This window comes from Anopheles nili, chromosome 3, assembly GCF_943737925.1.
Source record: "Anopheles nili chromosome 3, idAnoNiliSN_F5_01, whole genome shotgun sequence".
Classification (NCBI taxonomy): Eukaryota; Metazoa; Arthropoda; class Insecta; order Diptera; family Culicidae; genus Anopheles; species Anopheles nili.
The window spans coordinates 56,487,926-56,509,862 of record NC_071292.1 but is presented as its reverse complement, the minus strand read 5'-3'; the positions used below and the strand labels follow the sequence as shown (position 1 = coordinate 56,509,862).

Sequence of the window (21,937 nt, the reverse complement as noted above, 5' to 3'; positions counted from 1 at the left end):
AGTGTTTGCGGTTGCGTTCTCTCGTTTGCTGGCTTCTTCGTTGCTTCTTATCACTAATCACGGGGCCAAGTCAAGTGATTGCGTGAGGCAAACAAAAAAAAAGTGTACCCCACCCCCGGGTGGCAGTAGGCGTTGAAAGTTGTGCTCGGTGAGGGAAAAGAAAAAATAGAAGTGCATTTCTCCCAGGGATCCTTGCAATCCTCGCAGCAGGAAAGCGTCGTAATATTAGAGCTCTTCCTTAGCTCCAAACAACACAGCGCGGATTCGCGTGTCCTTAACAACGCAGCAACCCGTCTGTAACCCCGTGACCCGTGGTCAGCGGTTGCGTGCGTACGTGCGTGTGTGTGTGTCCGTTTGTGCGTGGACGTAATTCCGGACGTGTGGTGCTGGAGTGTAACCAAAAAAAAAAGGGGTGAAATAATTCGTTGACCGAGCACGAGACGCGGTTACGGTGAGTCATGGGAAAGCTGCTGAGCCTGCTGGCCCGGGATGAATCAACCTGCTGCACGCCGAAAACGTACGACGTGTTTCTCGATTTCGAGAATGCCGCCCCAACCGACCTGGAGCGGGAGGTGTACGAGGAGGTGGACCATGTCCTGCGCCAGTCCGAGATCGTCCTCGATGAAATCCAGTGTTACAAGGTAGGCATTGTTTATGAATCCTTGTGAATCCTGCCATCCGCCACAGGAGGAGGTCCTGTGCCCCGTGTTGGCCCCTCGCAAGAAGCTTTCGATTGTGCAAGGCACGCGCTGGGAAATTGCTGCAGGAAGCTGCACCATCAACCCTCAAAAAAAGAGAGAGAACGAGAGAAAGAGAGAGAGAGAGAGAGAGTGCTCGATACAAATGAGAAAGGACAGACGGATCAAACCTACCCCAAAATGGTCCTGGGAGAGCCACATGCTTTTCAAGCTGCCCTTATCACACACGCAGGGTTCCTTTTTCGTTTGTTTTTTTTTTTGTTTCTACGATAAACCGAATGCAGGACCTCCACCACATAAACAAAGGACGAAAAAAGTGGTGCCCTTCCAGCGGGAGAGAGAACAGCGAATGTGCCGAAGGACGAAGTGTTGGTGGCGTGTGAACTTGTGCCACTTTTGTTCTGTGCGTTTAACCCATCGAGAGGGTGGCAGATAAGGTTTTATTTACCCCTCTCTGGGCGTGTGTGTGTGCTCGTGTGCGTGACCGATGGGTGTCCCTGTTAACCTTCATCTCGAGCGAGCGCAACAGAAGTTGGGAGGACTCTGTTTTATGCGACATCCCATTTTTTTGTTTGTTTTGTTCGTCCTTAGAAGGGTACGCTTTTTGCTCGCTGGCAGGCGACTCCTATTGATCCGAGTGAGCTGTGAGTTTTCCCATCTCTTGGTGGAAAGGGGAGGATTTCTGCTAGGAAGGCGAGCATGATTAATCTGTAAATAATCCACTTATCGTCACATCAATTCGCACACACCCATAACGATGCTTTAATGCATCGAAATGTCCTTTAGTGGGGCCTTTTCGATATGCGTTTGTGTGCAAGTCCTTACACTTTGCCGATCTTTTGACCAGATACTAATAACGGAATTCAGCATGCTCCCCATGTGTTTGTGCTCTAATTTATGCACAACATTAGCCTATCCCTCGAAGGAGAGGATGTTCGCAACCGTTATCTAACATCGCCAACCCCACAACGGAACGTGCGTGCCATCGAGTTTGGGAAAGCACGTTTCGGGATGAGAAATTAATTGGCGAACGAGGAAAATGGACATACAAGAGAGGTAGAGAGAGAGAGAGAGAGAGAGAGAGAGAGAGAGCGCGCGAAAAAACAGGTCTCCAATTTTCAAGGCTAACGGGAAACGAGAATGAACTCGCGGGTTTTCTTCCTCACGCGTGCCGCGCGAATGGGAGACTGAAAATTCGGAATTGTGGGTTAACTAGATGCAGCCAGCTGGCATCGAAAGAGATACAGCCATCAAAACGCATGGATTTCCGTCCGATTCCTTCCACGCAAGGTGAAAGTAAGACGCCATTTATCATTCGCTTGCGCTTTGCCGATCAATCGCGGAATTACACCCAGCTGTACGTGTGCTTTTGGGGGTTGTTTTTTTTTTTGTGCCTCCCCTCCAAGAGGGATGATTATATTGATCGGCCTTTTTTTTGGCCCCCAATTTCCAAAGGGAACCGGTGTGATGATGCGCTAATGGAGCTGTTTTGTTGTCCGAAACGCCAAATTCGATAAGCCAGCGGTCTATCGAGCCAGTTCGTTTCGATTTGCCTGCCTCGACGGTGAATCAATTTTGGGATCCTTTTGTTTCCCATCTTGCTCGAAAGCTGGCCGTCTTTCCCGTTACTTCAAGAAGCTGCCACCCTCTGGCCATTTAGCTAATGGAGGTTTGATTTCGTGTGGAGGAAAGCTGGCGAAAACAAAAACCCAAAAAGGGAGATGGCCGAAACTTGATACACACACGGCTTTTACCAGCTCGCGTGCAGATTGAACCATTATTAGAACCGTTCGATCGTGGTGCAGGACGAATCAAAGGGGGCCTGTTTGAGGGATCTTCGGAAGTGGCCCATCAGTAGCATTTTTTTTTGTTTCCACCCTTCCACGGAACGCGTGCTTCGAGAAAACGGGTTTTAATTACCGAAAAAATAAACCACCGTGAAGTGACGATTTTCCACAAATCGAAACTCCCACCGTTAACCCATTAGAGCGAAACCCCGTGGGTTGTCTGGGCTGGTCGAATTGCGTCATGCCGCCCGGCGGATTATGCTCCTATGTTTGGGCGCGATTGATGTAATTAACTAAATATTAACCAAACAATGGGCCACTAAGCAAAAAGGTGTTTTTCACTTTCTCCGTTGCAAAAGAGAGGAGCGGAAAAATAAAACAACGCGCGCGCGTGAGAAGAGGAAAAGTGAAACATTTTCCCTCTCTGATGGTCTTTTTTTTCTTTTTTGGGCGGCTGGAGGGCGAAATGAAAAGCACCGAAATAAGAGAACAAAGTAGGCTAATAAAAGTCGGAGTCTCGAGGCTGAACCAACAGCAGAAAAAACTGCTCATATCTGCGTACGAACGCGTCGCATTTTCCCGGCCTGCTAAAGATGCCGAAACGGAAATCGCTCTTGAGCGTGTACGTGTGTTGTGTGTGTGTGTGTGTGTGTGTGTCGCCCGCCTTTGTGATTATTTGTTCCGTCAAAACAGAGTCTCTGTGGCGGTACATGTTTCATTTTTTTAATGGCTTTTCTTCCGCAAAATCTCCTCCCAGCGGCGTTTTTTGTGTGTGTAAAATTGAGCATTTTCTTTTCCGGCACCGTGGCCAAATCGTGGCCTCGCGTAATTAACGCCCAGGACACTGCGTCGCAATTACGCATCGCACTCGGGGGAAATGTGAGCTCACCTGCATCTGCAATAATTATCGTGTCTCGGGAAAGGAAGCCATCGTGATTTTTTTGGGCCCCTTCCCGCCCATTTTCCCACCCACACAGCCACAGATAAGTGAGCTCTATCTCGTGTTCAAGAATGGAAATGTTTCGGCTGCTTTCTCCATTCGAGCAGCCGTGTGCCGCTTTGACGGTAATCCGGGTGAGATTTCTTTACTTTTAAACCAATTTGGCTGTGTAATGAGATTTTAAGTACAAAAACCCCCAGTAGAAACGATCGCACACCGGGTGTGGGCATTATTTTTCTTTTTTTTTAGCTTTTTCATGCTGCCGATTACACCGAGATGTTGTGGTTATTTTCCGCTCTCACTTTCCAAGTGCGCATTTCCACGGAAACGATCATTTGGGCGGCGGCAGCGGCGGGTTTCAACAAACACTGGGCTGCCGTTATTTCACAATATTTTTGGAAAAGCAAGAACCACACTCCTCCCCCACAAAAGGGTGTCGATGATAGGCCCCTCAGCCAGGCGTACGGTTAAGCTAGAAATAATCTCGCCCAGGTCGGTATCTCAGAACCGATTGGCGCTGCGTTTTTTCCCTTTTTCTTTAAACTACATTTACTCCACCCGGGCTGGCAATAGAACCCGAGGCGTGAAACATGATTTTGGTGGTTGGATTGCCCTTCGACGGCCGTCTCAGCCAGAAGACGCGTGCCCTTTTTCTTATTTAAGCCACCCAAACAGAGAGAACTTTACCGGCGTAACCACGCGCGTATCTATTTCGTTTCCTTCCGAAAACAGGCATTCGGTTCGGAAGGAAAATCCTTGCACCATTTCCACCATCCATTGTGCCTTTCGTCACCTCTTTTTTTCATCCCGCTCGACGGATGGCTGCAGAGTGATGGCCATTAAATTTGACCCCATTTTTCATGAATGTGTTCTCTCGCTGAACCAGCAAGCCCGTAGTTAAATGGTTCTATTTTCGAACGTGCCGATACGCGGAAGTTGGCACAAGACCGGTTAGTGATCGATGATTTGGCTGATGATTATCGTGTCTGTTTGTGGGAAGATGTTTTTTTATTAATGTCCGATGCCGGAGGCGAGTGTCGAAGCCTTATCGAATGTTGCTTCATCTACGCACGGCTCGAATGTTGTACGAAATTAACGTTTATTTAGTTTGAAGCATAGCTAAAACAAACCAAACAACACTTCCGCACCGCAGCTAAACGGCCTTTACGTAATCCAGCACCACACTTGCGCCAAATCTGATTGCCCTTTGATTCAATCGTGACGATATTTTGCGTGCACTAAACCATGAAACACCTGAAGGCAAAACAAACCCCCATTTTACAAGCAAAAAAAACGATAGCAAAATGATTCGCCATCGCGTTGCGGAGAGGGAGAATAAGATAAGATAAGGCTGGAAAAACAATCGCCGTTGTTGTCGTGCGCAGGCGCAGGCCCTTTTTCAATGATCCGGCCACATGGATTTTTTTCGGATCGAACGCTCCTCGGCCACAACAGAAGCATGCAATTTTAGGGTATTTTTAATTGTTTTCTTTATCAGCCGTAAAATCAGCAAACATGCAGCTGGCCGAGGAGCTGGGAATTCGCAAAAACGTGGATGTCGTTTCGCGCCCTTTAATGCGGTGCTTCCTTCACCTTTAAGGGACAGTTTTGCTTACGATTTTCTAAACACGGTATATCACCGTTCGACTTCGCCATGAAGGTTTAAATAAACTCAGCGATAACGTCCCCAATCGCGGCGATAAAGCAACATGGCAAAGGGACGGCTTCTGCGAAATCGCAGGCCAAGCTCGAGCACGAGAGAGACTACTTGTGGGGTTGTTTGCTTCAACGATGTCATCGCTTAATTATGTTCGCATATCTGCAGATGTACGTTCGCATTGCAAAACCCACAATCATCCATGTGTTGTCGCTGACGTTCGATGGATCATTTCCTGTTTAAGGGCGGGCTGTAGAAAGTGAAGCGTTGTCACTTTTTTTCCAGGATAAAAAGTAAAAACTCCCCCTCTCTCCGTTGCACTTTCGAATCGCTTTTCCATACTTCCATTTTTTGTGTCAACACGCGTGTCCCAGTGACAATTGGCATACAAACTGCCTCGTTGGCGCGAGAATGAAGAGTGAAATTATGGAACCTCGTCGTTTATCGTCCGGATGGATTTATGGAACGCCTTTTTCGTCCTTTCGAGCGCCTTTCCGTGTGTCGCGTTAGTACACACCCTTCTTTGGGGGTGCGTCATGTATGCGAACCACCCCTTAACCCCCTTTATGTGTGCTCTACGGTTGCAGGAGGGTACGAATAATTCAATTTAATTTGGTATCAAATTTAGCTTCAATTTTCCTATGCCATTTTGGTTATCGCGCGAGGACAAGAAACAAAGTATGGGAGCCACCCCGTTCATTCGGTTGCTTTCTTATGCGTACCAAATCGCGCTCGATGCGTGTGTTGATTTGCAACCATCCTCTGGTCAACCTTTTGCTGGACTTCACTCCTCGGAAGGAATGAGTCGTCGCGCCGTTCCAAGGAACATGCCACAGGGCGGAAATTGACATCCAAACGGTTCGACGGGAATGAGTCGTTCGCGGTGTATCAAATTGAATTAAAGTAGAAGGGCAGCCCAAAGAAGACGAACACGAACCAAAAATGTACTCTCGCCGGATGACTCATCCCTGTCTGCCTTGCGTTCGCGTGTTTGTTCGCGAGGCGGTCTAAGTTGTTGTTGATCGTGCGTTGATTAAAATATTTACGCGGAAACGAAGGCTCACTTTTGCTTGCTATCGTCGATAACGGAAGGCGCGTTATTTTTTTCCTTTTTTGGCATGCTGTTTAGAAGGATTGCTTTACCTATCGGAATTTGCTACCAAACGCCAACGCTTCTCGCGACGTGTTTGTGGCGAATGTCTAGGCACTTAATTGAAACCCAGCGTCCGTATTGCGGTCCCACGGATCTGCAGCCTCACGTAATTGCCTGGAAAGGAATAAGAATGCGTTTCTTTCTTTGTCCTCGTGGCACAGATATGCAACCCTTGCATTACAGCACCCACAGGGTTGCGATACACTTCCGTCTCATTTTTATTCATCGATCGTTTGCACGCGGTGTGGAAATTGCGACGGACCTTTTGCTTCCTTCCAGCACGTCCTTCGGTGCCGTTGTTGGTCAGTTTAGTGCCCTAAAGTCTTGTTCCTTTTTGTAACGTCCCTCCGTCGAAGCAGGATAAAGAAACTCACTCCCAGCCGGCCCGCCACTGGGTGGTGAGCTATGCAAAATTATGCTAACACGTCCTTTACATGGTTCCCTTTTCATCTTTTCGCCCATCGCACGAAACAAAAGCGCCCAACTCCGAGCGCTTGTCTTGTCGAATCGTACGTGTTATCACGTCGGGACGATGATTTCTCTCCAGACACGGGGCTGAATTTGGCAGGTTCCGATTATGTGCTGCGAGTCGGCAAAAATCCTGCCGCAAACCATTATCAGCAACCAAGCTCCGTTCGCCCATTCACGAGACGTGATCGACAAGCGGATGCACTGGAGGTTATCCCACTGCGAGGTGTCCTTGAGCATCCTTCAAGTGGCCGTTTGTGATGAGCATGTTGTCATGTTCGTGTCATGTAAAGCCCTCGTGGCATTACTCAAGCGTACACCAACCGAGTGCCTGGATGATTGGAAATCTTGAGGTTGTGGAAAATTCCAGTACTTTTCCATCCGAAATGGACGGTGAATTTCGCCTACATGTGGTATGATTCAATCGACCAACCGAAATGCGTTACGAAAGCGATACGCATGCGTCTTCATTCCGCTTGTTCAAACCACCTCTCTTCGCCCAAGCTCCACCGGCTAGACGATCTATAGGCGAGCGCTCTTCCGGTTGATGATCGTCGTTATTATTGTGACGCCATTGTGCGGCCATCGCACTTCCGGATTACGTTCGCAACGCAACGTGCTACCCTTTCGCTTGTGGAACGGGCGTTGTAACAAGAAGACAACACCTCCTTTTTTTCACCCTCCCAACAACACGACCAAACCGTGGCTGTGATGCACCAGAGCCAACGAATGGGACGAAGTGTCGCGTAAATGCGATGAAATAAATTGGCTCTCTGGCCTGGCCGGGCAGGCAAGCGAAACGCGTGCATTCTAAGCACCGTGTGTTTGTGCATCAATCCATCCCATCCCTCCTCCCAAGCACACACACCCGTGTAGGTGATCGTTTATCACTTCCTTCGAAAACCGCCCGCTTTTCGAATGCGTGCAGTAAGCGAAGAAAGAAGCAAACAACGAAGCTTGAAAGTAGCTGCGAATGTTGTTGTGGCTTGTAATTTTGCCATGCACCATGTACCTTAGCTTCACGTTGCACATTTTGCGAACCAGATGGTGCGTCGGAACGACGATTTCTTCCCCCCAAGGACCGACGACGTGTTGGGCAGGAGCGACTCTCCTAACGGAGTTCGGTGTAACTGACCTACTTAAAATCGATCGGGAAATTTTCCCTCAGTAAGCTAGCCAGCCAGCGTTGTCCCTGGCAACTGGCCGAAGGACGAAGTAGCTTCGGTTTTCCCGAGGACTTCTTGCTCCGTTTTTACCCCAAAAGCGAAAACAAAGACCTGCCCGAATCCTGTGGAGCCGCCGGGTATGGCTCGATTGGAAAAGGTTTGACCATTCGTAGGGAAAGTCTAGCGATTGTTCTGGACAGTGGCGGTGGCGAAAACTTGGAAAGGAAACATAATTTTCCTTCGCTTCGATGGGGGGAGGGAAATACCATTCAGTTTTGGGGCCAGGAAATAGACGAGCAACAACAATACAAAAAAAAAGAATTATTTCCAACTCGCCCCGGCAACTTTGTGCCCTTTTGTGCGGGGTTCGTTCGTTCAAGCACACTGTGCGGAAATTCATCGAATGCCGTAAATTAAGAGCAGCCGGGTGCAAATTGCAAAACCAGTTTGTATCGCCGTAGCTCGCTTGCCTTAAGTGAGTTCATTTTTCGCGCCACATTACGGTGCACAAATATCGGGCGGTTTTAAACAACACGCTGCGCTTTTGACAGCCTTTAGCAGTGAGTTGTCAATTTTGTGCAACTAAGTGCCTCGTTCCAAAGGCATCATTCCCTTGTGGAACGGAGTGCAAATTTCCCTTGGCTAAGTGTTTCCCGATTTTATGGATGTCAATCCACCGACGTCATTGCTTAAATTAATGCTTACTACTTCTGTTTCTTTCTGTGGGTTTTGCCGCGGTACAGACTTTCGATCTGTCACCGTGTTTTTTAGTGCGTGCGTGTAACTTCATCAAAGCAGCTAAAACCCTTCCTTCGCGGACACTCAGAGACCTCCTGCTTCGTGTGGGCCATAAATATGGATCTATTTATTTGGCAGCACACACAAAAAAAGACACTCAAAAGACAAGCGCCCTCACGCCTTCCCGGATGTGCGGGAAAACTTCAATGTCTCAAAATAAAACCCGATAGAACGCGCACCGATGACGACAGATCGCAGTCAGGCCGCCGTGGTGTGATGCTACCGCTCTTGCTCGCTGTTGTGTTAATAAATAAAGCCGCCCCGGATCGGTTGTCCGTCAGCGGCCATGAGTCACTGTTAGTCCCCTCGACGAGATTCCTTTCACTCGCACCAGGTTTAGCCATTCACACCGCTGAACGCGAAAACTAGCATCACAAACAAAGGCTATGATGATAGCTAATGATTCACCGGGTGAAGTTTCATAAGCTTAATTATCGCGCATGCAGGCCGATTGCAGTGCTTACTTGCTGCAAGAAGTTTTCTACATCGCCTCCGAGCCCTTATTCTCTAATGTTCTGGAAGTGATGGCCCGGGAAAACCACCCGTCCAGCGAAGAAAGTTAATTTCTCTTTTCAAGCACACGGTGCCTTTCCGAAACGTTCGCCCTGAGACGTCCGATTCGCAGGCGATGTGTTTGCAATTGGAGGCTTGGAGGATTGGCTCCCCCTGAGCACCCTTACGGTGAGGGTTCAGAAATTATGTAATCGGAACTGCGGCAGCACCAACAACAGCCTTGGTGTGTCAGAGGTTAAATACAAGGTGCATGTACCCGTCGTTCACTTCCATTTCCGTGCCGCACCAAAGTTGCAGTTGCTCTCGCCGACTCGGGTGAGGGTTTTGGTTTGTAAGCCAAGGCTAAGCGCGAAATACCTTCTCAGACAAACACACCCTGGGCACGCTGGTTCCCTTTCGAGGTGGAATGTTGCAAAATTCTTTTGGCTGATATGTAGGGCCCAGAGCGACCGGTCGCGTTAGGTGTGCCATTTTGTTAGGGGTCGTAAAAGTTGTGCGTGTTTGTGTTCTATTGGCAGCTAATGCTTTCGCTATTCGGCACACCGTTGGGGGTTGACAAACTCGGGGGGTGAATCGGGTCTTGAAATCGGACACCTAAAAGTGCCAAGAGAGAAATGGAGACGAAAACAAAAAAGCGCCCCCTTTTTTGTGCACATCGACTGCAACTGCAGTGGACGTAAACTGCAGCGGAAACGATGACAATGGGGTGGCGTTTTCCACCTGCTTGCACGTGTACAACCTCCCAATGGGGGTGAAGCGAGTGCCAATGTGGACACGCGACATGGTGCTTCGGAGGAGCGTGGAGTTAATTTTAGAGAGTTCTAAAACTCGACGCTGCTCGAAACAAGGAACGGAATGCAGGAGGTGACGATCTGATTGTCAGGTTCTTAATTGAAGTTCAACCACCAGTTCCGCGATCACGCAACCATGCACACGAAGAGCAGAGAGCGTTGGACAGGCTTTGCGGTTGAGTGGGCCGAAATTGGGACAATTGGATGCATCGCACCACAATTTAATTCCTCCACAAACCGACCGGCCACGAATCAATCTGTGCCCTTTCCCTTTGTGTCGTTGGTGGCGCAGTTTTGATGACGCATTCTCGGCCCTGCGATAAAGTTTTTCGACAACAAAATGAGGCCCCAAAAGCTGCTTTGGAATGAATTATATTGTAGCGGATTAATAGTCAAATGATGCCATCAATGCCTGCACGATATGGAATTCTGAGGCCGCATCAATAATAGCCTCTTATCGTGAGTTTCCCTTCGATCATGCGGGTCTTCGAATGGCGGGGAAAATCTCTAAAACCCAAGGGAGATGGCAGTTCCAAGCCTTCCATTATCTAGTTGACCTTCGTGGCATCCTCGTTGTCGGTGTTGGGTTAGAGAGAAATGTGACAATCTTCGTTCCTCGAAGGCCCACAGTCCAACGAACGCACAACACCGAAGGACGTCCTTTTCGAGCCCTCTCGGACGCTGAAGTGACAATGTTTGGCATGTCTGTTTCCCATCAGTGAAGGTCAACTTTAATCATTGACCCGGTGACGAGTTTTCGGAGAAATTTGTGTCGAGCGAACATGTGTTTCACATTGAGTTCCTAAGGCACGAATTTGTTCCCCAGCGTGATGGTAGGTCCCATTCGCTCTGTCACGCCGCAGGACATCCGCCTGTCAATCCTTGTGCTGTGTTCCTTGGCACAAATTCAGGTGGATTGTGAACCTGAGCGAGCCCATGTTTCGAAACCCCCCTCTGCGGCAGCTCATTTCTTTTTGTACTGCTTTTAGTCTTTTTTGCAACAGCATAAAAAAAGCTAGAACCAAAACGAATCTCTCATCAAAGAAAGGACCAACCAACGAGGACGCTTCGCCCGAAAGGAAATGCTTTGAAGGGAGCAAAAATTTATGCCAATCGCGTGCCCACGGACAACCCTTTTTTTTGTTGCCCCATCCTCGCTAGAGACCGTTCGTGTTCTTGGGCTATTTAACGTCTCTTTCTCTCTTGCTCTCTCCATCCCCCGACACAACACGCGTCGAGGATATAGTCGAGTGGAAAATTATGTTCAGTTAAAAGTAAAAGCCCCTACAGCCTTTGTAAATGCCTTCGAACGGGCGAGCATGGTGGGGTTCATTCCACCACCGGAAGTTGTGACCCCAGGCGGCGGAAATACCGGTTGCAGTTGAAGGGGGTCGCTGGGTTCACGCAGCATAATTTCAGCTATTTCTGTGGCAGGGGCAGCAACATTTCTTAAACGCTTAAATAATTTTTAGCGCCACCGTAGCGTAGCGGGTGGCCAAAATAGGTGGTGCACACAAAACGTGCTACGATTGCGGCAAAAACCTTTACTGCCGCATCATTGACATGATCGCGCACCTAAGCAACCCCTAAACCAGGTAAGGTTGTTTCACTTGCTTCCGTTATTCACGTGCGAAAACGACGAACTGGGCCGGGTGCCCTTTTCGGGTGGGTTGGTCGGTTTCTTCTCATTGGAATTGTGGGTGGGTGCGCCCGCATGTGGGTCAGCAGTGGCATCGAAAATGAACACGACGCACTCACACACGCCAATCGCACGGGTCCATGTACTGGGGCGCTATTGGGATGGTGTCGTGGCGCTACTACCGAACAGCTGCTCGCAGATCTCGAACTCCGGGCTGGGCGGCATTCGAACGGCCAATCGGACTGTGGCAAATAGTGCCGCATTCGAGTGGAAAGCAAATATTGCGCTGTGTGCCGTGGTAGAACGCAATTGCTTGCCAGTACGCTTGCTGCCGGTACGATGGGAATGGTTTATAAAAATGGTGATTTGCAGCGCAAACAGAAACCAATCACAATATATGCAGCCGGGCCAGCTGGGAAATGTTTGAAAAATTGAAGCAAACATTTTGGGCCGATGAACTGCGTCTTCCATTGGTGGAGAGATTGAGAACGAAAGTCGCAATAACCTCGGTTAAATATCGGTTGCAATAGCCAAAGAAATCGTTCCTGCCCTAGGGCAACGGCGAAAAGTTTTGATATCATTACGCTCCAGCGAATTGTAGAGCGAAGCGGAGTTATCTTCACGTTTCACTCTTCGCAAGTTCGTGGGATTGAAAAGCAAAGAGCACGAATAGAACAAAAAAAAAGCAGCAGTTAAGTATCCTTTTGCATTCCAATGACGCGCGAACGTCAGTGAATCCGCTTTACATCCTGTGAAAAGCAGTCGAACGAGCGCGGGAGTGCTATTTGAAATCCAAAGGCATTTTTCCTTTTTCGAAAGCGACTTTAGAACGTCCCCTTTAAGTAGGGCAAAGAGATTCATCATGCTCCGCTTCACGGTGTTTGTGTTTGCTCCCCTCGGTGCCTATTTTCGGTGAACAAACGAACGAACGAAGCACCACCACGATTTGGGGCTTCTGAATCCTTAATGAATAGCAAGCACATCTTAATCTTCTCTCGGTCCGTTCACCGTCGAGGTTTTTGGACGACGGGGTGCGCGATTCCATTGCTTCGAATTTCCCCCGAGGGTTTTGGGCGAGTCACACCTGTAGGCGAATGCAGCAGGATCCAATTTGCCGACAAAAGCAGTCCCTTCTTTACCCGGAACATCTTCACCTTTTTTTTTGTCATCGGCTTCCACCGTTCAGACTTTTCGCACACCCAAGGCCATTCCGTCTGCTGATGACACTCTGATGGTAAATGGGATGGCAATTTTTGCCGCCTTATTATTAAATAGAACCCCAGCGGACGTTCCTGCACACCTGGAGTGTGTGGTGAGAAAGGACGAAAGCAAAACAAACCCATTCGCTGCGAGACCGTAGATCGGCAAGCGAACGGCAGATTGGGGGCTGAAAAATTGATGCTGTATTAACCAACCAATGGGTACTATTTTTAACACAACATCGTACCAAAAATAGGACATCCCCCAATGAGATTCTGGAAGGAACGAGTTGTGAGCATGACAATAACCCACACACAGCCTTTTTCACACACCGATGGAACTGCTGGCACACCGGTTAACCCGGGGATGACGATAAGCGACAAATGTTTCGTTCCTGTTCCAGCCACTTGACTGCTTTGCACTCCCTCTGGGACCTATCGCGCTTCTAGATGATGATCGGAAAATTTCCAACTCACGTGCTTCTCTCCTGAGAAAACACGTGCCAACCGTTGCACCGACCAGGCACCTGTCAAATGCATTTCTTCTCAGGAGACCTGCGGCGTGTGCATCACGCCAAGGACCAAGATATGCTCCGTTCTCGAATGGAAAACGCACACGCTGGGATGAAAAAGTTTACCCTGCACGTTCGCTTACTATTACATCGCATCGATCGTACCCATTTTGGAGCTGTACTTTATTTTTAACGAAAGTGAGCGAAAGAAAATAAAAGTAAAACAATCGGCCGGTGGTCCCCTGGAGTGCATACAATGCTGGTGTTTTATCGCCGGTTCTTGGCGCATCGTCATCATCCCTCGGTGGCCCTTTTTCTTTGTTTTTTTTTTTCCGCGCCGTTGCCTGCCAGTCACTCGACCCAGCCACGAAGAAAGCTGCCTTATCTATAATGTAAACTATGAACTTTTATCCACCGTCATTCGTGGCCTGATACTGCCATCTGTCTCGAGTGCACGCTGTGACCCAGTTAGCTTACGTTGGAATGCTTCATTTAGCTAGCATTTGTTCTTTTTTTTTTTGGTTTCTATCTCTCTCGCCTTGTTTCTAGGTAAGCCAAACCCACTCTAAAGAAACAGATGATGCTAGGAAGTGCCGGTGATGTCGCTAAACGGCGCAGTCTGGAGAATCGCGTCACAGAATCACGCTCCGGCTGCAATTGACGGGTTCCATTGGCATCGTCACGGAATGGAGCAAATTGTCTTCATCGTGCTGTGACAAGCCCGGTCGGTTTGCGGTTCAATTTGCGACCGCTTGCGCCCTCCCGGACAAGGTCATTTTCATAAACCTCCCCCGACGGTCTCGCAGCATCGTCAACCCCTCACTGAATGCGTTTCACCACCGGCAAAAGGGGTTGAGTTGAGTTGTTGGTGAACCCGATAACGCAATCTGCCTCCCACCAATCTGTTGGCAGCAATTTGCTGGAGTCGGTTGGTGCGTTAGGGCTTTGTTTCGTTAGTGTGCGAAACGACAAAATGCGCTTCAGCACCGATCAGGTTTGCTGGTTTGCATCACGGAATGTTTGGTAAAATCGTAGGCTGAAAATGGGGTCTCATATAGCCTTCGGGGACGACTGGACGTGCGAAAGGACGAGAGACAGGCACTGGCGCGCACCACAGGATCACATTTCAGCAGCTCGTCTGCACCCGTTGACTTATGGGTTTTATTTATTACCCGGCCATACGATACGCCACTGTTTTTAAGCTCATTTACGGGGGAGGTTTTTGCTATCAGTCTATAACGCCCACCAGAAGCATCGGCTGCTGTTTGTACTGTACATGTTTGAAGCATGTACATGAAATGCAACACGTGCTATCCTGGATGCCTCGAACAATGCTCGGGATCACGTTCGATACCTAAATTCCACGCCAAATACACGGCCGTTCGGGGCTAGAATTAATTTCTTTCGCTCAATCGATTTATCGCGCTTTGATTCGCGCCCGTGCCAACACGCTGTGAGTAATCGTTTTAGCTTTAATTTATCTGCCAACCGCGAACCATCAAAAGCAGATCGCGAATCGTACGCTTCATCTCATCGAACACAAATCTTCCAACCCGTTCAGCCGGCCAATTGATTGTCTGACCAATCAATCAATCAAATCCACCCCTAACGGTCCCTAGGGAAGGGTGTAAAACCGGGTGTAACACATGATACGTGTTACGTGTGAGCAGCGAGAAAGGAATCCAGTTTGCCTGCCCGAAACCGCCCGAAGGAGCTGGTTGCGATCTGTTGAAAGCGTGTTCTTCTTTAGATTTGTATATGTGGTTGGGGTTTTTTTTGTTGTTGTGTTCACCACTCTCAAGTGCAAGCGCCTTCATGCGGTGCTGATTTATTTTCATGCTCGAGTGCATACTCATCAGCAGGAGTAGTAGGGCCTAGAAGTGGGCCGCGTCGCTAGCCGGGCTTGAAAGAACCATTCACGGCAAAGGCAGTGTGGAGGCCCTATGCATGTTGATTAAATAATTAATTATGTATCTTGGGAAGGGCAAACCAACCCCCAACGGTTGACTGGCTCCCGGTCGGAGCCACATTAATGTGCACCGATTCTGTTCGGCATCTTCTTGCTCCTGTTGCGTTCTATGCCATCGTCCCCATTAGCGCGTATCATCAGCACGCGCGCGAGTGTGCAGAAATACAACAAAAAAAAGAAAGAAGTTAATGCCTAACAGAGAACCTAACCAACCACCCGCTGGTGTCGGTATTCCTTGCATTGATGCATCGTTCGTTTGAGCTACCCGAGCGTGCATAAAATACAATCGTATGTGCATCCCTTGAACGGGCGGGAGTTGCATTCGGAGTGCGAGATCTACCTCAGTTGGATCACCAGTGAAACCGAGCAACTGAGGAGGGAGTTCTCAAAACTCGTTTTTCTACACCGCGATCGTGTGTCGCGTTTCGTTTGAATGCCTTGCACGGAAGACTAGCCTGCCGCATGTGTCCTAGCGCTCAACGACGATCAAGGGAAAGAAAAACCTCCCTGTGGTGAAATTTCCATACGGAATTTTGCTTAACGTGTGGCACGAGAACGAATCCTCCACGACATGTATTTTTCGATGCGAATGCGAAATCACCCCGAGCAGAACTAGGCGCCTGCCATCGGGACCGCTTTCCTTTCGCGACCAACCCAGCAGCAGCGGTGAAGAAAACATGATTTATTAATACACATGCTCGTTTTACAGACCCGCTTGTGCACCGGGTGCTGATTTCATCGGGTTTGTGGACCTGTGACACCGACGATGTGGTACTTTTAATTGAGGAATTTGACGATTTGCGCTGACAGCCATGACGATGGCCAGTGACGTGAAGCTTTTTTGGCGAGATGACAAACATTGTGGCATAATTATTCGGCCTTTCCTTCAGCTAGGGCACGTTGTATGATTTATGAGCCTAATGCCTGGCGAAGGCCTGGGTCTGGTGTGATTTATTCGAAAAAGAGCAGCTCTACCGTAAACGTTGTCATCGGTGCGGCTTAATTCGATAAAGAGACGCTAATAAGGCGATTAAATGTGCGCATCGCCTGGAGGTACTATTAGGAATGGGTGAAAAATAGCACCCGAGTGTCTGTGCGTGTGTGTGAATTAGAACCCACCCCACGTTTAACGGTTCAGAGAGTGCTCGATGGTAAATTATTCGGAAATTGGAAGGCCGTTTTAGTTTGCGCGCATAATTAATCTCTCACTTGGCTGGCTTTGCCCTTCTGGACGGAAGGCATAAATGGAAACCGCGCTGCTGCGGATACGGTTTTGCATGGGCAATTGCGTTGCGCTAGAGGTAATTAGCCGGTCTACCAGGCTAAGGTGTGTGCTGGGTGTTGAGCCCAATCATCGAACGGTATCGCACAAACAATTTACCTAATCCGATTACGTACGAGACAGCCAAGGGGCTGGCCCTCCCAACGAAATCCGTGGAGCATGAATACGAAAAAAAAGGGCGCACTCCCCACTCGGACGCCTGCCCGTGAAGAATAGAAATAAAAGCTATTAAAGAAAGGCAACTTTTCACCGGTGGACTGTAGGAATTGCTGCTGCGTGTTCCATTCGGTTGGTCGCGATCGTTTCCTGCCTGCGTGCCAAACCAACGTCTCCCGGTGGAGCTTTTCGCTGCGAAGCAAAGACTTCACAAGAAGTAAAAAAAAAGGAAGTAGAAGCGACGTGTGCTTACAGACACGAAAATGGAAAATCGCCGTACGGAAGGCAGAACGCTTGGCCGTTGGTCTGCATATCTATCAATCGTTTTAAGGAAGCGATAGAAACGATTGCGTACACTTTGTGTGCCGTATCGAATGGCTAGCGGGAAGGGTTTTTTTTCTCCCCATATTTCTTTCGCTTAATTTCCATGAAGCATGCGATCGCAGAAGCATTTCCAAAGTCGTCGTTTGTGACCGTACCTTCGCGCGAAAGAAAGGCGAACTTCTTCGCTACTATGTCCACTATGACCAACCTTCCCGGGCAGTGGTGGTGGTTTTATTCCTTACTTTAGAGCTTACTGGGTATGGTGCGATTGACTCACCCAGTGGCGATAACCACTGGGTAGATAGAACATCTGATAAACTGGTTTGGGTGTTATCTCCAACAAAGTTGCTTACCGCATACATTGGAAGCTTTTTTGCGATAGTAGGGTTTTTTTTTCTTCCTACATGTGGTTTTCTCTCTTCCCATCGATAATTTTTGTATGTCGAACTAAACCAGTAGATATAGTGCAGATAAGCGATGTTTAAATTCCGGTCCAATGAAGCAGCGAAACAGACTGTCTGGGTCACGTCTAAAGTTAGAACCACACGTACCATTGAGTTCTGCTTCAAAACTCACCCCATAGGCCGGTGAAAAGCGCGTCAGCCCTCGAAGGATCGAGGAGACGCGGCGTTTTATTTCCACGATAAAATGCCACCACTCTCTGCGGCTTTCTCACACGGGGGCTTGAGATAAACGAGTCTGCAGGGGGTACGTTCGGTGTGTCGAAACATTGTCACGTGTCCTACTTTGGTCCTTTGGTGCAGGGCCGGCACAATAAAACCCCTTTTTGCACGTGGGATGTAAAATGTGTGCCCAACGCGCCCCTTTCGGAACCGTGTATCCTGTCGCAAAAGAGAGCTGCGGAATATTGCGAAAGCCTACCTGCAGGTTTGTCCTTAGCGGAAAATTGAATCCCAGGCTCGACGATACGGGCCCGATCTCTTGAAGTACCTCCTTGGTCGACACGTTACGAAACAAAAGCACCGTAAAGGATACGTTTCCTCGTTACATGAGCACGGGCGTACATTAACCCCGTGCCGAGGCATTCAGCTTCAGAAGTAGCGCCATCCGGTTCAGACACACCTGCACTTCGTTATCGTCGCCGAGAGCGAAAAACGTAACAGTGCCGTGTTTCAAGGAATAAAAGAAGGAGCAACTCTCGTTGCAATTTAATTTGCAGCTGGCTGCATGGAGCAAGGTCCTAGTGAACTCCAATGGTTGCGAATGCACATTGCTTGCTGTATAAATGTGTGCTCTCGAGGAGAAATAAAAGATGACGGTGAGCAAAACGCGAGAAGCCGTAGAGTAGGTCGGTTTAATGATGGTGAAAAACATTGAAGCATCCTGATGGAAACCCGTCTTGGACGCTCTCGCTAAGTCCCTACCCACAGGCTATTCCGGGACGGCTGTCTATTTTACAGATCGATCTGACGGAAATAATCTAAACACTTCACCAACGAACGCCCAGCGTCGATTAAATAATCATTTCATGCTTATTTTAACATCCAATGGCGACTGCGAAATGTGTTACCAAATCATGCGCTAGAGATGCGCCGAAGCTGGAGCTATTTCAACAGCCGGCGTTCACCCGTCGTCGTTTTCCATCCCCAAAATCCATTTAGATCAGGTGAATTTAAGAAGAAAAACGACTACCCAAACGGGCCCGTTCGTGGGATTTGACAGAAGATTGCGGGCCTATTAACCGCTTGATTGCAGCGAGTCGTTGATGCGAAGTAACGAAGTTCCACCACCCGGGAATGGGTCGAGTCTGTCGTGGCGAAAGATGTGAAATAAACCACGATCACCTGGAGCAACCATTTAAGCACCGGTCTTCGGTGACAGACGAGCGAAATCGTGATGCTTTTCGGTGTGAAAACTGTTTGCAGCTGTCTGGGGGAGAAGAAGACATCCTTTCGCTGCTCGTTTCGAAGGGCATTAATATGCGTTTGCTTATCACTCGTTTAATGCTCCAACTGACCATTGACGCGGTAACCGATGTTGATGGTTGTTGATGCATTTAAAACAGGGCTTGGAATGATGAAACCAACAGCATGCGTATCTGCTCGCGTGCGTGTTTGTGCTCGCGAATACGAAGGGCGCAACACAGCGCAACTTCTTTACGCCACCGTCGGAAACACCACCATCGTTATCTGTCCCCGAAAAAGGCAATGGCTCAGCAACCCTCGCCCGGATGTGGAAGCGCGTGAGCCAAAGCTTTGCGTGTGCTAGTCGTGGAGCATAACCGCGAAGCACTTCCCATGTTGCGCGTGTCACCCGTCCGATGGCGGTTACTACACTTCGACAACCCTGTTGCTTGGGCCGATTAGGAACACGACGTGGTGTGTGACCGCGCGATATGAAGAAAGGGAAGTGGGAGAAAAAAACGACAACTCTGACGCACGACAGCACATTTTTACATGCGCAACCCCACCGTAGGGAAATGCGGTATAAATTTAGTTATTACGCGGCCTACGATCAATGAACCAGCTGCTGCCAATGGGAAGGGCCAATGATAAGGGAGCCCTACCGTAACGGAGAGAGAGAAGCGCTGATGTGGGGTTGGACAGGGACTAAAGTCAAGGTTAATGGGTAACAACTATCAACCGCGGCTTATAGAGAGGAAGGGCACTGTCTCCACGTGACGAAGTTTTGGCCTACGCGCTTTTCCAAAGACTTCCAATAGTTGCGTGACCGTTTTCGGCATCTTGGGGACACACAATCTTTGCTAGCATAAACGGGGGCGCTATTGTCATACGGGGTGAATCTTTGGTTTGGGTGGCTCCCACCTTCGAGCTTACGACATAGGTACCTTTAGAGGGCAAAAAAAAAACAACGATCGCTTGAGAACACGGATCGCCTGTCGGCATGATTCCAGCGAACGACGAACAGCACGCAAAACACGGTAAACGATCGGTTGAGTGGGTTGCTTTTGTCGGGAAGAAAAAGCATCAACCGTGGTGCGTTGGTTGATCGAAAGTTCAACGAGGTGAAACTCAAGGTTTCGCCTAACGCCTGCTGAAAGTCCTACGAAATGGAAGCACTGTGGTTGGATACGGTTTTGAGGATTTTTTATTTCTCGTCGATATTTCATAAATTTTTTTTGTAAAATGACACTAAAAAAAGCATTGGCATGTGGGCGCCATGGGAGGGCGAGTTTTTGTGCCATTCTAATTGCCTGGAATCTGCCTTGGATTCAGCGCCCAGAAGGTGTCCCCATCGGCGCCATCAGGAGTTGCCTTCTATGGAAAGTTGTAGTCACTCTGTTTCATGCTGCCGGTACGCTAAAATCCCGAGACACATGTTCGATCAACGTGAGGTTCTTCTCTAGTCGTACCGCAAGGTTCATTAATGGATGGAGGGTGAAGAACACGTGTTTTTGAATAACGATAATTGACTTCCTGTAAGAAATACCACGAGTTCCATGTTCCATTTCATGTATAATGATTGGATTTATTTTTTGTTTTACTTTTCTAAACTAGGGAGCTGGCAAGGAAATACGGGAAGCCATCGCGGACCCATCACCAGAGTGTCAGGAGAAGGCCTGGAACATTGTGATACCGCTGGTGGAGAAGCTGAAGCGATGCTACGAACATTCGCTCGAGCTGGAACGGATCGTACCGAAGCTGCTTGGCCAGCTGGTCGGTGGTCGGCTTAATCCAACGCAACATCTCGAAACGCAGCAAGCCCTTGTGAAGCAGCTGGCAGAAATCCTCGAGTTTGTGTTGAAATTCGACGAATACAAGGTGGGTTAAGCCAACGTGGAACTCCTTTGCCCATCAATGCTTATCGTTCGCTTTTGTTGTTGCAGATGAAAACACCAGCGATACAGAACGATTTCAGCTACTACAGACGCATTGCCAGCCGGCAGCGACTCGACCAGACGAACGAGATGGTCATCAGCACCGAGCTGGCGAATCGGATGTCCCTGTTTTATGCGCACGCAACGCCCATGCTCAAGGTCCTGAGCGAGGCGACGTCCAAGTTCGTGCAGGATAACTCCGATAACGTCGACAATACGACCGAAACGCTTGGCACGATGGCGAAGGTGTGCCTGAGGATGCTTGAGAACCCGTAAGTCCACGACTTCCGTGAGAAGTGATCGAAGTTTAATTGGAATTTTTCGGCTTCTTCCAGCAAACTGTTGGCACAAATTGAACGCGAAGAGACGCACCTGCTGCTGCTACGAGTAATGGTCGGGCTGGTGATACTGTACGACCACGTGCATCCGGTTGGTGCATTCGCACGTGGTGCCCACGTGGACGTCAAAGGATGCGTACGGTTGCTGCAAGCGCAACCGGCCGTCAAAGCGGAACCCCTGCTGAATGCGCTCCGCTACACGACGAAGCACCTGAACGAGGACAACACGCCGAAAAATATTCGTAATCTACTCGCTGCCTAAGCACCAACACCACCGTTAGTCGACAGCAGCAAATGTGCACGACAGTGAGATCGGATGGCTAAATCTGACTGCACCTATTACACTACTGCTTCTACCACTGTTCTATACTCTACTATCGCGCACGGGTGCGTGCAGCAAGGAAGCTTCAAAGGCGCAGTGGCGATAAACTTTTAGTCCAAAGCAACGATTTATACGCGCGTTAGACTAAACCTATCTCGGAAAAGCTGCCCGCAAAGCAAGTGCGCTTTCCTGCAAGTGCTTTGGGCCGTTTTACGGGCCGGTGCCAGAGAGGCGACGATGATATCTTTTATCTACTTATGAATACACATTTATAACTACACACCGAAACATACCCAGACGCAAACCTCCCCCCCCCCCCCCCCCCCCCTGGTACACAGAAACTCAAACATTAGTCTAGATAAATTTACTTATCCCTAGTACTTTCCTTCGGATGCACCCGGTGGACATGCGACAACCCCCTTTAAA

General features: G+C 48.9%; 1 protein-coding gene across 1 annotated transcript; it reads left to right on the top strand.

Moving 5' to 3' along the window:
* The first annotated feature begins 458 nt into the window (after positions 1-458).
* On the top strand, positions 459-21,451 carry LOC128726306 (CYFIP-related Rac1 interactor B). Its single transcript, XM_053820109.1, has 4 exons — positions 459-641; positions 20,532-20,795; positions 20,861-21,123; positions 21,187-21,451. The coding sequence occupies exons 1-4, from the start codon at positions 459-461 to the stop codon at positions 21,449-21,451; spliced, it is 975 nt and encodes a 324-aa protein (XP_053676084.1).
* The last annotated feature ends 486 nt before the right edge of the window (positions 21,452-21,937 follow it).